Here is a 15,937-nt window from a genome sequence, read left to right on the forward strand (position 1 = left end):
TCAATGGTGACTGCAATATACGGATTATATTTTGATGCGACTTACTATGGATCTGTGGAATAACCAGAATGTAGCCAACCACAAGGATTCAGTTGTGAGAATAGCTACTGACTAGAGTTTCACTTCCACATTGGACAATTGCAGGTTATGTTTGATTTTATCATTAAGTTGCTCCTAATGAGCAGAATGGAAGCCAATTATTTTCAATCCAATTAGACATAAAGTTGAACATTGCTGTGAGGTAAGTTTGACTGTTAGCTCTGGCACTATGTAAAGAACAGTTTGGATAAAAATTAGGGGAACAGAGGAGGTTTTTAAATGGTAGATGAGTGACTGTTAAATGCAACGGTCACTCATCTACTATTTTCAATCAACAGCAGTAGAAAAGGCTACTACAAACAGGTAATAAGTGGGAACACAAGGCTCAAATGCAACCCTTTCACTGAATTCTTCAGGTGGAATTTGAATTGAATGAAGCTGGATTAAGTCTGTTGTGCACCTGACCAGAGCCAGTTCTGTAACTAGCTTGAGATAACTCTTTGGACTACTGTAGCAATGCAACTTAATTCAGATAGGCGGGTTGGGATCAAAGCATAAGTTGAGTGACTAACCAAATGTAAGGTTTATTAGTGGTGGGAAGGAACAGTGCCTACAGTTACCAAGCAGATGTCAATCAGTTGGTCAGTGAGTGCGCTAAATGTTGTCCTTTTCAAATGCCATCGAATGTAGTAACATTTCATAAATAAACCACACAGAATCCCACTACGTGCCTACACAGTGATTAAATTCATGCAAACTTTAGCATACAACCTCTTGTCCACTTTGCACAAATATACATATTGAAAACATGCTACCACATGTGATACTTCGGAAAATGCCATTTAAGACTTTTTAATATTTGAATTTCTTAATTGTCACTAAATTGATATAAATTAACTTAAATACATTTTAAAAGTATTTTTAAGTCAATAAAAGAAAGCTTAACTTAATTAAATCTGATAAGGGATTCGAAAGGAATCAGATTCAATAAGCAGATATCCTTACTGGATTTGAATTTGATATCGAACCCTCTGACCACACCCAGCATCACGACTGGGATGTTGTCAGGAGTTTGCGCTGCTGCATCTGTAACCTCACCCCACAGTGATGTCAAAGTGTACTGAACACACCCTGAATATATGTCTGTATCACTGCGGGAAGGTGATATAACCACTGAAGTCTGCAAAAAAAAACAATTTAAAGAATACATTTTCACAAAAGAAGAGCAGGATTCCAACAGAGATACAATGGAGGAAACTTTGGTGTGATCTGATTTTCAAATAAGAAAGCCAAAAATAACTAGATTGCATGGTAAAACTTTCAAAGTCAGTGATCTGAGTTCAGAAGTTTGAATAAGCATCCCTGTCTGACCCTATCATCACGGACCAAGACAAAACCAAACCACCAAGCTCAGTCTTTCCATCTAAAAGACAGCAACTGCCCATCAATTATACTGCAGCAAACCACTCGGGAGGAGCAAGAACAATTTGAGTCACAGGAGATTTCTAACAGAAACACACATACACACACATGCCACACACACACACACACACACACACACACACACACACACACACACACACACACACACACACACACACCTAATTTCATGGCCAGATGTCTTTTTTTTTTTTTTTTAAATAACCATGATATTTTACAGACAGGCAGGGAGGCAGGCAGACAGACAGGCAGTGACAGAACTCTTTGGGGATATGGAATTAAATTAAAAACAAACATTTACCCTGCCTGTGGCGGTAATGAAAATGTCCTCTATGTGCTAATCTATAATATAATTTCACATTATTATGTTTTTTCTTTCAGAGCATGTTTGTTGACTACACTAACTATGTGTTTATGTGCCCATGTTTCTCGGTGGATGGGCTATATGATTACACAGCCATAGTGTACAAGAGTTTCTCTACCTCTGAACAGTTTTCAGACAAAAAAGCCCTGCACTTGTCAGTTACAGGAGTTGTACCTCCTCAATAAATTATACTTTATTTAGACTTTTGTTGTGTTGCAGCACAGACGCAGACAAAAACCTTGTCATCTTTATAACTCATAGGTAGGAAGAAGAACAGTGGCAAGTACCAACTCCCAGCCTCAATCATTATTTTCAGAAGCATCTCTTTTGAACTATAGGCTTCTCCCTCCCTCCCCTATTGTGTGCGTCCTGGTATTACATCCACATCTCTGCACTTTCAAGTATCTCCTTCTAGACTGTACGCTCTGTCACACTTTCTCCTCTTTCCATGTGCTTAACTGAATTCAATTGTGCCATCATCACATCAGTCTCTGTGAGGAGAGCATAAATGCCATGCACCATGACCTTCTCTGAGAAAACTATGACAACACCACAGTGAAGATGAAAACAAAGAGGAGACGGATAAGAAGCGAGGAGGAGGGAGTGAGGAGCGGGGAGAGCAGTCACACCAATGTGAGAGAGTATATGAAAGCTCAGGGAGGTCATGAAGATACTCCAGGAAGATGAGGACAAGGGAAATGGAACATAGAAAAGAGAGATAGAAAAGGGAACTCATCACAAATAATAACATGCATTACTGAGAAATGCAACCTTTTTTATCATCCCTTTAAACAGCAGAGGTATAGACAAGGAAGCAGAGAAACCGACTATTGGCCGGGGACTGCACATAAACAGTTAAATAATGCATTGATCAGAAGGCCCTGTGAGTCACAGTTCCTCACTATACGGTATTTCCACCTCCTGTATTTCCCCACAGTACTGGATTAATAAACGGATTTCTGCAATGATATGTCTTCAGCTGAACATGACTACACTTCTATACCCAAGAAAGCCCAGAGGGCACACAACAACAGAATTGATTGGTGTCAATCAGCCGTATAACTAATAAAGGTAATGAATAGTTTATGAAGGCAAGTAGGAAGGAAAATTTCACAAGACATTCTGCATGTAACTCTGCTTAGCCTGGGGGAAGGAATGTAATGAAACAGAGTTACTTTACATGTGGACTTGATATACTGTATGCTCACAGCTCACAATCCCATTATACACCAACTAAATATTAAATGATTAAAATTTGATTTAAGTCTGCTAGACCAATCTTGAAAAGCATGTATTTAAAAGGGATTTAGTTTAAAAGTTATGCAACAATCGCGGAATAAATTTTATCTTCACGGAAGTTATGTAAAATTTTTGTCGAAACTGTATCTGTATTAGAGAGGTGGTGATTTTACAGACTCATTTTGGAGGATGTAGCTTGTGGTACTGTTGAACTGTATTTAATTATACAGAGAAGTGTTTCTGTTATTTAATCTATCTTCACTGATAAAAATGCTATGAATCTCCTATCAAATAATCATAATAAATTCACATTGACAAAAATACAAGACGCATACTTAAGGAGGAGACAGCCGGAGCCACTAGGGGGCGCAGTCCAAAACACCTGGATGCTTGTGCGTCTGCGAGGAGTGCTCTCTGTCACTGCATGAGGGCAGTTGGTCATGAACTGTGTTTCCTCCTCATCAATTATCTGTGAAGCACACACACACACACACACACACACACACACACACACACACACACACACACACACACACACAAAGAGATTAGTGATGAATAAAAAAAGGATGTTAATTTCCTCACCCACTGTCAGCTCAAGCACCTATAAACATAACTAGCAGCTGAAATTGACATCCATTTGACATTTTCAGGACATATCAAGGGATTTACTCACAAGAAATAAATCATGCCAGAAGTCTTCCTTTGCGGTTTAAAGCTTACCTATGAACCACATCTGACTTTAGCAGTTATTAGTTTGAACTGAACAGAACCCTCTCACATGCACACCAGAATGAAAGTATCATGAGGTTCAATTGGTCACCAAGCAAATTTGAGATATGATTAACATGAGACGAGAGAAGACAAAAACTGTCTCCCAGGTATAGAAGGAAAGTCACTCCTTGGTGGAACTGCTCACAACTCATAAATATATGTAACCTGCACAACTTCTTTTCAAGGGGTCACAAGCCAGAGATGCTGGGAACTACCATGTCAGAATAAAAGAGCTAGGATATTTGTTGGTTTGATACTTTTGATACGGCTGGATATTGCGATTTTCCTCATTGTGAAAACTTCTCATTGTGTGTTATAGTACAAAAAAGCTGGTTAAGGCATTTGACACCAAACAGCAAAGCAATAAATCTAGTCTCGTGAATGAGTGACATATTGCACTCTTCATCCACTATCAATATATATGTCAGCTTAGTGTGCTCAAGTTGGCATCTACCTGGAGCTGAAAGGTAGCCGTCTCAGTGGAAAAAGTCATACTAGATACTAGAGTGGATTATCCTGGTAAAATAAAGTAAATTGAATTCAATTTAATCAATACTTAGATCAATCAGAGAGTTAACACCCATGACACTATCACTTCAGAAAGCATAAAAAAAAAGTACCCAGACTCTTTGGGTTAAATGTCCAAGTCCCAAAAAAGTCCAAATGCATGCTGCCCTCTCTACACAGGTGCACACCTGAGACACCAAGCATCTCATTGATTCTAACTGGACAGGAAATTAGTAGAGTGGGTTGCATGAGGGAGTGCCGCCAGCAAGCTAATATTCAATGCCCAGGGACCGAGGATCTGTTTGATAGGAAGTGACATCAGGGCAGTAAAGACGAGGAACTTTCTCACTCCATAAAGCTGTCAGCAGAGAATTTCCTTTGTCGTACCATGTTATGAATGAGTTCCCTCTGAAAGTGGATTGTGTGTGGACGTGTATGCCTCTGTGTGTGAGTGTGTGTGAGTTAGAGTCCGTGAGAGAGGGAGAGATGGAGCGAGAAGGAGAGCCTGGGAGCTGTGTGTGTGTGTGTGTGTGTGTGTGTGTGTGTGTGTGTGTGTGCACAGCCTATCTCAGACTGACGGATTACACCAACCCCCCTCTATGTTCCCATGGTTTCTAACAGGCATCCTGGGCTGTCCTGACTGGACTTGGTGAGAGTTAGGAAAAGAAAAATAAATTAGTTGTGTTTCTGGTTGCTCTACAGCAGCTGCTGGTCAGACCGAAACAATAACATTCGACATCAATCTAAAATTACTTTTGACTTCAGAAAAGTGAATGCAAACAGCACAATTTGTATGGAGGTTATGCGTCAACCATCTCTGTTGGAATTATTATGTGATGATAATGCACGCAAATGCCTATGTCTACGATTATGTCATATGTTTTGCAGTCAAAGTGGCACCAATTTCACCCCTCAATTTGCCTTTTCTTGTTCTATCATCTCACCCTGCTGAGAAGTAATGTCTCATCACACATCGCCAGCATTGCCCACTGGTTTACACTCTTGCCAACAAACACACACACACACGGTGGCAGCTGACCTTCCCAGAAAGCTCAATAAAAGTGCTTTTCATCAAGTCGGGAGCTGTCCTGAGACGGCTGGGATGGGGCACACCAGCAGATTTCAAATGAGCTGTATGTTAAATAAAGCCTGACGTCTTCTGTTGCAGCTTCTTTTCTCTTTCTTTTTCTCTCAATGCCTGGAGGCCGGCCCACCCAGGGCTCTTTCAGAATGGAGGAATTGTGTGTGTGTGTGTGTGTGTGTGTGTGTGTGTGTGTGTGTGTGTGTGTGTGTGTGTGTGTGTGAGAGAGAGAGAGAGAGAGAGTGTGTGTGCGTTGTGTGTGTGTGTGTGTGTGTGTGTGTGTGTGTGTCTGTGTGTGTTTTGACATAAAAGACAAAAAACATGAAAGACTAACTCAGCAGGTGATGATAGAGGGATAGCTCTTTGGACAGCAGTTGATTTTTACTGCGCCGTCACGTAACAAGACAGGTGATCATCTGCAGCCATGAAAGAGACCTTCAATTTCTTGAAATGTAGCAGGAGTCTAATCAAAGGCAGGTCCCAGTTCTGACATTTTGACTTTTGATACCAACACTTAAAGGCTATGGTCACACATCTATCTATCACATCTATCATTCTCTGTGTACTCCACACTTATCCATCTGTGGAGCAAAGAGACTGAACGTGACTAAATGATGTAGCGATTCCCCCTCTTTACCCCTGACGTTTAGCACCCTGTCAAACCATGCCACACATGGCTGAGGAGCACGCTCAAGGCAGGCACTAAATAACAACAGCATGAAGTCAATTGCAAGGACAAATAAAACTGAATAAACCTTGCCAGTGTTAACGCTGGGTAATGAGATGTGAGGTGCACACAGGACAAAAATAAAATGTTCCTGTTTTTTCATGCCGTCCCATATTTAAGGCTCAGGTTCACAGAGAGTGCCACAGCATGGCAGTAACTGTGATCAGAACAGCCTGAGGACTGCTGTGCAAACCTCCCCATGCATTGTACTACAGGTTCAATAAAATAATAGGGTTTTATGTGGGAAGCGACTGAAACCGACAGGTTCACAAAAGTCTGAAAATAAGAAAACCACACATGCTGTTAAACCCTTTTAACAACTGTTTTTTTTACAAGGTCTGCTCTAAGAAAGCTGCAAGATCTGGGCAGGACTGGGAATTTCAGCTTAGGTTAAAACTGGGTACTTACTGTATATGCCTTACATATTTTTATTATAAATACACTGTATCATGGTAAACTGGCTTTGCTGTCGTGAACTACAGCCAGCATTTCCCTAACATTTGTGTACTTGATACAGCTAAAACCAATCCTTAGTTGCTCAGTTCTTTTCAAATAATATCAAAACAGGATGTCATCTTGTGCACTGTAAGCCCTCTACATTTCTTGACACTGCAGCCTTGACTTTGGATGAACTGCACATTGGCAGGACATAGTAAGGTACAAGGCATGAGAACAGAACAAGAACCAGTGAAGAAGAATTAATTTAAAGCTTATGATTGTAATGTTACATTTAAGTTTCATGTAATATTACAACTTAAAATGTAGTTCTACACTGTGAATGTTTGTTAATTGCATCTAAGGACATTACATTAGCATTATACATTCTAGAAATGTTTTTTTTATCATTTTATTACAGTGAATGATTATTATCCTCACGTACCCCATCAACCGATCTTCTCGCTCTCTCTACCACTTGACTCCTCACACAGCATTATAAATACAAAGGGCCTCACATATTTGGCCATTATCACTTGTGCGTAACTATACCAGCTTACTTGCCTTTTCTCTCTTCCTTTCGTACTCTTGGCCCCACTCTGTTCTCGCCCTGCTTCCTACAGTACTCCAGCTGGACCAAAATGCTTATCAGCCTTCCAACTACACCAAAAGGTACACTTCCTACATATGTAAGCTGTATGCCTGCTTGTACACACACACACACACATAATTACTCATATTCCACGCACATCTACTTTCATGGCCTGGCAAAGCAAAGCTACATGGAGCTGAGCTGAGCTGAGAGTATGCTCTTTTCATATGCTATATCAAGCCTATTAGAGGAGGTGAGGTGAGAATAATCACACTTTGACATGTGAAGACAGGAAGGCTGTGTGCAAGAGAAAATCTGTCAAGACCCCCATCCCCCCATCTACAGTAAGATCTATTTTTTCTCCCTCTTCACACACTATGCAGTGCTTGTGTTGGAGTGACATTATGGTTAGGCCAGGTGTGGTTAACTGCGTTGGTTTGTGAGTCTTAAATTTAAATGTACCTATTTGCTGATATGAAGGATGGACTTTACAGTGAAAGAGTTAATATAATTACCATGTAATTGCTCTGTAATAATAGTGCGATCATTTTCTGATTGTACAAACAGTCATATAATTTGCTGCTTCCTTACCTGGAAATTTCCAATGTAGTCCTCATCCCTGTCTCCTTCTGTACCCGCCTTCAGGGCAATAAGGGTGAACCCTCTGAAGTAGGAGGGACTGGATGCAATCAGAGTCACTGGATGGAAGCAAACAAGAGTGACAACAAGCATCAACTGACTGCAATCCTTGCTCCCATATACAGTAGTAGTGTTTCATTTAGAAATAATATTGTGTCAGACTAGTGGAATATATTCTGATATAAATTTCATTTTTCTTAATTTTTATGCAACTATTTTTGAGAAGGTAGTTCAGGTTACAGTAATTATAATGGTACAGTGTCAGCCTGGCAGTATTTTCATGAGATCTTTAGCATTTCTTTATGCATTTTTCAATCTAGCAGAAAATAAAAGGATGTTCATTTACTATGAGGAAAAATGTATGTCCTGTACAAATGTATCTGAATCTTAGGAGAATCCTTTTGACTTAAACATTTCTAGTATAGATGGTTTTAATTTTCCAACTCCCCATTTCAAGCTAATTCAGAAATTCTCTTTGGATAATATGAAACTGCATGTGCCTTTGAGATTCACAGGGCAGATGGCACATGCCCATTAACAGCACCCAATAACTTTCACTTCAGACAAAAGCAATAAAATGAGGGGCTGCTGGTTGTTTTTAAATCTGTTTTAACTTTGAAAGAGAATAGTAAAAAGCATGAAAGAGGTCTCAAAGAGATTCAGCTTTATATAAACGTTATTAAATTTTAAGGGGTTCTGTCAACTCATGGGTGTTGACATTGGGTTAAAAGTAAATTGTTGTCACCTTAGGCTTTTGGTTCAAATGCATATTTCCCTATTGTGATGAAGGGTCATCTCTTTACTAATCAAATATAGTTTACTTTCAGGGCATATAGACTTGCGCTCATCAAAAGTAGACTCTGTAGAAACATATTTGGCTTAGTTTGCATAGCCTACTGACCGTAAATTAGTGTGTATTTGACAATGCGCACATAGTGCCAACAAGCGCAGTGTGCGTAAATCTCGCGGATAAACACCAACCTCTGTATGTGCTGCCTGGCTGATAGCTCTCTGGGTCTCCCTCAACGCGGAGGCGAAACTCGGTGTTGACCTCCTTCCGATTGCTCTGAGCCCGTAATATCCGACTACAATACCCGTCTGACTTCCCGACTCTGTCGGAGGGCTCCTCGGTGAATGCAAACATATTGCACGCTGCGGTGGAGATGAAGCAGAGCAGCAGAATAACGCGTGAATGTTGCCCGGTTGCTGTCATCGTGTGGATTTCCGACAGCCAAGTTGATGCGCGGAGATGAAGGGAATCCTGTCCGGAGGGGGGGTACAGAAGAAACCTTCAGCTCCCGTTGCACTTCTTAATGAGAGTCCAACTTGCCAACTGCTGAAGTAGACTTCGGTTAGGGTAGATCCATCCTGGTGCGAATGACAGAGAGAGAGGAGGAGGAGGAGGACTGACTGGGATGTGCTGTGCACTCTCACTCTAAGAGAACTGCACACTGCGTGCCGCCGCTGGCTCACACTGAGCAGGATAGCACGGGTCCGAGGAAATGGCCAAGCGAGGAACGCGCGCTGGGCGGCTGTCTCCAAGGCCACAGCTATTTACTAACAGACTAGGTAAAGAATACTCTGAACCAACAGACTGAGGACAAAGACAAACATTCCTACCAATGAGTGCTGAGAGGAGGCAACACATTTGACGTACTTGGACTGAACTCTCGGTGTGGGTGCGGTGTGTGTGTGTTTGTGTATGATCACTCAAGAGTCTTAAGGAAGACACGAACACAGAGACACACACAAAGGAATTCAAAAAGCATACCAAATGGTTGTCTAGGTGACTAATTAAATAATAAGTGATAAGTGTTGAATTCATTGCTTTGTCTTTTTCCCCCTCGAAGTGGTAAAAGGAATTTGGCATATCAATCCCAGAGGATCTATGGGAAGAGAGCCTTAAGAACCCTATAGAGAGAGCCTATATACCCAGAGGTGTCACCTATGTGCAATAAATGTCAAACTTCAGTGGCATCCCTCCTCCATAGTTTTGTTCATTGCCCCAAGGTTCTGTCCTTTTGGACTGATATCCACAACATTATGTCTAAGGTTATGGATTTCTGATTAAGCCAGAGCTGCTGCTTATCATCATTGGTATATCTGACACGTTCAGAAGGCTAAACACAGCACAGCAGCGTTTTCTGTCTTACTACCTCATAATGGCAAATAAATTAATTCTCATGGTATGGAAAAACACAACCACTCCTAAGATGTGGCTAGAGGACCTGACTAACACATTCCATATGGAGAGGATACGATAAGCTCTAAAAGATAGGTTCCTATAATTTAACAAGACCTGGAAACCCCTCATAACATATCTTGTAAATATAAATCCAGCAGAGATGATTGAACAGTGAAGGTCTCTGCACAGGAAGGCAGGTGGGTGGGGTGGAGGAGAGAAAGGGAAGACTACTAGGGAGGAGGTGGGAGTAGGGGCAGATATTGGGGTGGTAGGGAGGATGGAAAGGAGGGGAGGGGATCTCTGATCAACTCATTTTGTTTTGCTATCAACATAATTGTTATTTTGTTTATTTATTTTTATTTATTTGTTTCTAACCCATTGTTAGTTCCCCCCTTTTCAGTTTTTCATTCAATCTTTGTTTTGATATTACCTGTGTGACTATTAATTGGTTTACTAATACCCTCAATGCCCCACGCACAATTGTATGAACTATGAAAATGAGCATTGATTGCACTAATGTAATGTATGTCAAACATATCTGCTCAATAAAAACATGTTTGATACATAAAGTTGACTGAATATCTCAGTAACGAAATATCTGGTCGAAATATCTCTCACATGCTGCATCAACCACAGATGCAGCTCATAATTAAGTTGTCATGTAAGCAGTAAAATATGGCCTTGCAGATTCACCGCATACACTTATGTAGATTGTAGTAGTTTATATGTAGTGTAACAGTTTTAGCCATGTTAGCTGCATATGTCTTAAGATGCAAATGTCAGTCTGTTGTTCAGTCAATCCACCACTTTGTACAGATGGAAGTATCTCAACAACTACTGAATGGATTGCCATGCCATTTTGTACGACATGCGTGGTCCCCAGAGGACTGAGCCTCCAGACTTTGGCAATCCCCTGACTTTTACTCCAGCGCCACCAGGAGGTTTACATTTGTTTAGTGAAACATCTTGAAAAACGATTGGATGCATTACCATGAAATTTGCTACATATATTTATCGTGCCCAGACAATGTATCCTAATGACTTTGATAATCCACTGACATCTTCTGTAATTGGATTGGATTGGATTGAAGTAGTCATCGCCTGCCTCAGAATTAATTGTAATGAATTTGGTGTTGCTGCAATTTCTCATCTAGCACCACCATCAGGACAACATTTGTCCAATACTCATACAGTCCCATCATCCTCAGCTGAACTTGATGTTTTGTGCCAATTTGCAAGCGTTAGCATGCTAACATGCGACAATGGACATGGTACATTATACATGCTAAGCATCAGCATGTTTGTATTGTCGGTGTGAGCAAAATCACTCCTTAAAATTGTGAACCCAAAGTTTTCAAGGACCAGTGTGTAGGATTTAGTGGCATCTAACAATGAAGTTGCAGATTGCAACTAATTGATCACCACTTGCGTCTGTATTTGACGACCTGGGAATGAGAACAGGCTTTGTCTGTTCTAAACTACTAAAAAACATGGTGGTTCAACATGGCTCAGATCATCACTCAAAACATACCTTTGAATATTATTTTCAATTTCTGCCAATAGATCCTCCTAAATGTCACACAATGGACGTTTAAAAGTTAAATTGGAATTGAAGATGAACACCAGAGTACTACTGTACATTACTCAATATCAGTAATCTAAACATCTGGCTGACATTTTTTTCAAAAGAACACATATAGGCCACTTGATGCTAAATATAAATATAAGATCTAAGTCTAAGTAGTATTATCCTGCAATTCTAGCATTTTTTCTAGCATTATTATTTTAATATCCATCATCCAAACCTGCATGTGAATTATATGGTTTATAAAACACCAGTTGAAAGATATCTACTTTTACTCTGTTGGTGAAGTATTAAGGGAAATACTGGTACATTATAATTTCCCTCAACACCTCAGCTGAAACTCAAACCTTTAACAATCCCTCAGTTGTGATGATGGCCTCTTTCTGAATTAATCCAAGATTTTTGGGAGAGAGCAAGGTTTTTGAGACTGTTTACTCTTTGCAAAGCCAATAAAAAAACACCACAGTCTTGAAACATTTGTCAGGTGAATCTGAATGACGATTCTTAAAATGTAAGCTCTCATGTAAGCTCTTTATTCTCTACCTTTCTGTTTCTTCACTCTGCTTTTGTCTTCTTCTTAGGAACATACTCACCTTTAGACTTTTTTAAATCAGAATCAGTTATCCGAATGTCAGTAGTCCAGCTTCAACTCATGATCATGATCAAATGCTCTCCATTAGGGAAAGTATCCTTTGTGTCCCAGTATAATGTCATTTAATAAATGATGAAGAATAGTGCGTGGAGTGACATTTTATGAAGACATTTATGTATATTTGGTTTATTCTTTTCTATTACACATTATCCAATAATTATTTATGGATTGATTCAACAACTAATAGCTCCTAAAATCCACAAAGTGTTGTTGAGCTCAGTAATAGACACATTGTAATTTAGTGGGGGTTTTAAAAGCTGGACTTCACCCATCTCAACCATTTCCTGCACATTTAAAGCCTTAATGTTTGAAATAAGATCTCTTTGGAACACATACTGGGTGTTTGGATCACACCATGTTAGGAAAACTACCTTATACTAAACTAAACACTTTTTTAAAATACATTCTGGGGTTTGCTGTAGTTTGACCTTCTGTGTCTCATGAACAGGCTAGGAAATAATTCTTCTGATCACTTATTGCCTCCCTCTTTTGTTATCTTCCTCATGTTCTTTTCTGCCTTTTTAACTCACATTTTCCTTTTTCTTCCAAAGCATATTGGTTGTCTGTTCACCACGAGTCCTGCGGTCACTGAAATAAAAACATGACACGTTACACGATGACAACACTGGGTGTGAAGCAATAAACTGAAAAGTGTTGATGTAATCCCCTCGTTTCTGTGCTGCTTAATCTCGCTCAGGAGGAAGGCAGCATTTTATCCTTTGTGACATTTTTTGCAACACCCCCAGAGTTTATTTCAGTCTTCAAAAGGGTCAGCAGGCATGTAATGAGAATGTAACAACTTCTGATGGGCACTGACAAATGGAGAGGGGCTATGCTCTGTGCATCTACCGCTGGGTTGATGGATGGATGTTGGGGGAGAAGAGGAACAGTGTCTGGATTGCAGAATGCTACACCAGCAGGTGTCATTAAAGCATTTTGTCTCACAGCCCTGCTGAGAATCTCTTTCCCACCTTCAGTGCTCAGGTTACTCCCTGCCTTTTTACAAAATATAGTGTGCATCAGAACAATTTCTGCAAGATCTTTACTTTCCCTTTTACCAATGGAAGTAATATAGCTGATGGAAAATGTTGACCTGTGTAACTGCACTTAGCATAACAGAATTTTCAAAGCCATTTACCTCATGAATATATAATCTTCTTTCTGAAAAAAATAAAATAAAATTAAAGCACTAGATTGCTTTTACCACAGTACAACTTAATATTATACATGTGCTGTATTACTGCATTAAGAAATATAAATCCAAAAAGCACCATACCTGAAGTGGTTTTTTATGGTTGTTTCTGTTTAAAAATAGACAATTGTCAGCCAACAAATGAGTCTACAATTGCTGAATATGGAATTTATAGATGATTTTTGGATTACACCCCAGTTATTTTTTTCTAAGCCTATGTAGAGATGACAGTGTCTCTGTGTTTTATTACTGCAAATTGTTAGAGAAGTAACTTCTGTCCAGGGCGATCTGCTTTGAATTCCCAAACCAGTCTATAAAATCTGTGTGGTGAAGTTGAATGAATTATGAGCTGTCATTCCTTCAACAACTATTCTTGAGTTGCCCTTGAGTGTGGCACTTAGCCCCCAACAGCTCCAGGGGAGCTACTCAGAGGCAACAGTAGGAGATTGAATGAACTGCGTCACTACCTGGTACGTGTGTGTGCAACAAGGGATGTGAAAACAGCAATGCTGAAAGTACCCTTCACTTTTAGCTGACCATTTCTGGACAACCAAAAGTGATTTAAACATTATTATATTAAAACGGATTTTAATTCCACGGTGTGACACAAAAGTAAAAATGTTTTGTAAAACATTTGAGGCAGGTTGACATGATAAGAGATAATTCTTTAAAGAATAATAAAAAATGTCACTAACTTTGACCCCGCTCACTAGACTTTCCACCGAACGCATTTCCTACCTCAAAAGAAAAAAGTTTAATGATTCATGTCTCGTATTAAAAAAACAAGTCTTTCTCGCTGCTGACATCAGTTTGACAGAACACATGTGGTCTGTGGATGTGGTGGTATCAGCACATGAGGTTGTTACTGTTGGTCTGGACACCCACTGTGTGTTTTCCTCTGTAGTGATGCCATGGTCTGCTGGTTGCTTCTGAAGTGGTCTCTTCTGCTGCCACATCTGAGGAATCAGAACAGTTTCCAACAGGAGTCCTGCAAAAACAGATACAAATACTGATTTTAATCTCTCAGCTCCCTCCTTAAAAAGCTTGTGCTTTCTTACGGGTGTCATTTAAAATGCTTAAAATGATAATATTTTTTTATTATTGAGCACAGTCTAAAACTCAAACTACGCTTCAAGGTAAAGTTCAACATTTTTGGAAATACACTTATTTGCCTGTGTGTAAAAACTGACAATTCGCCGTTTTTGGCAGAGTTATGTGTGGCAACCAGTGGAAACTCCAGGAAGTTATTGTGTCCGGTCAAGAAATAGTCTGACCCATAACCCCACATAGAACATAATTTTTACACTTTTGTTAAAACTATTATTTCCAGTCTTTGTGCTAAGCCAAGCTAAGCTCGCTGACTGCTGGTGGTGGCTCCATATTTAATTGACAAACAACAGGGTGGTATCAATCTTCTCATCTAATTTTCATCTAATGTTTGTGTACATATGTCTAACTGCATACAGTATGTGTGCTTTATATACTGCAAGTGTGTGTTAGCATAATGTGTGTTAGTATAATATACTTTATATCCTCAAGAGCAAAATCTCATCATTATCACCTCGCTCTCTTCAAACCTCTGAATTGCTCTACTCCTGCATAAGCCTTTGAAAAAATCCCCGGTGCTTTGTTGTTTTCTGCGAGGAATAGAGGTCAAGAGGGAAAATCAAATTAGGCTCTGATTTGTTCGTGGTGGAGCAGGAGAGCCTGCTCATTAAACAACCAAGCCCCCTGCTGCCGAGTCATTAAGGCCATATTTACCATGCAATAGCACTATATGCAGGGAACCTGAAAATATCTACCATGTTGTTTCCACTTAATTTGAAGGAGAAAGATAAGTAGTTAGAGGATATAGATGAGAAAGAAGGAAGAAAAATTGTTTCTCTCTCCTCTCCAGTCACAAAGTTGCTGTCCTTGAGTATTAATTGCAATCATTTTTAGTTTATACATTTCATACATATTTATTTAAAATCTGCAGGCTGAAACGTACGTATGACAATGACTAACATATACTGGACTTTATTGCATTAATGGTCCTTGTTGTATATGTATAACAGGCTCTGATGTCACACAGCACAGCTCAGCAATCTTGGTGTGCAGACAGAGTTAATGTCTTGATTTCCACCCTGGTTTCACGCATCCAGGCCCTCATCTACTGCTTTGGAGGTAATGCATTTTGATGCCCGTCTAAAAGCCTGAGTGAAACATGTGCTGTGGGGAGGCCAGCAATCGTACGGGGGCTATCACAAATGATTACAGTCAGCCAGAGGGTGACGGGGATCGCCAGGTGCTGGGGTCTGCTGAGGCATTACTTATTGAATCCTGTCTTTAGTTCTTAGGAGACCCAGGCCATATCTAAATGGCTTTGAGGAAATCACACACCCTGTCAGAAACTATTATGTTTCTGTTTCAGAAACAGACTGTCTCAGCCAAAGTTTGCCTCTAGTCTATAGGAAGCCAAATACAGTGTTTGACTGCTAAAAACTGGC

General features: G+C 39.9%; 1 protein-coding gene across 1 annotated transcript in view; it reads right to left on the minus strand.

Annotated features, from left to right (window-relative positions):
• spon1a (spondin 1a) overlaps positions 1-9,490 on the minus strand; it is a 65,580-nt gene extending 56,090 nt beyond the window's left edge. The window contains exons 1-3 of the mRNA XM_051380469.1: positions 8,816-9,490; positions 7,787-7,893; positions 3,418-3,551 (exon numbers count right to left, since the gene is read on the minus strand). Of these exons, the coding sequence (XP_051236429.1) occupies positions 3,418-3,551; positions 7,787-7,893; positions 8,816-9,047 (473 nt within the window). The 5' untranslated portion in view covers positions 9,048-9,490. The remainder of the gene's footprint in view (positions 1-3,417; positions 3,552-7,786; positions 7,894-8,815) is intronic.
• Positions 9,491-15,937: the final 6,447 nt, after the last annotated feature.

This window comes from Dicentrarchus labrax, unplaced genomic scaffold (genome assembly GCF_905237075.1).
Source record: "Dicentrarchus labrax unplaced genomic scaffold, dlabrax2021, whole genome shotgun sequence".
Lineage (NCBI taxonomy): Eukaryota > Metazoa > Chordata > Actinopteri > Moronidae > Dicentrarchus > Dicentrarchus labrax.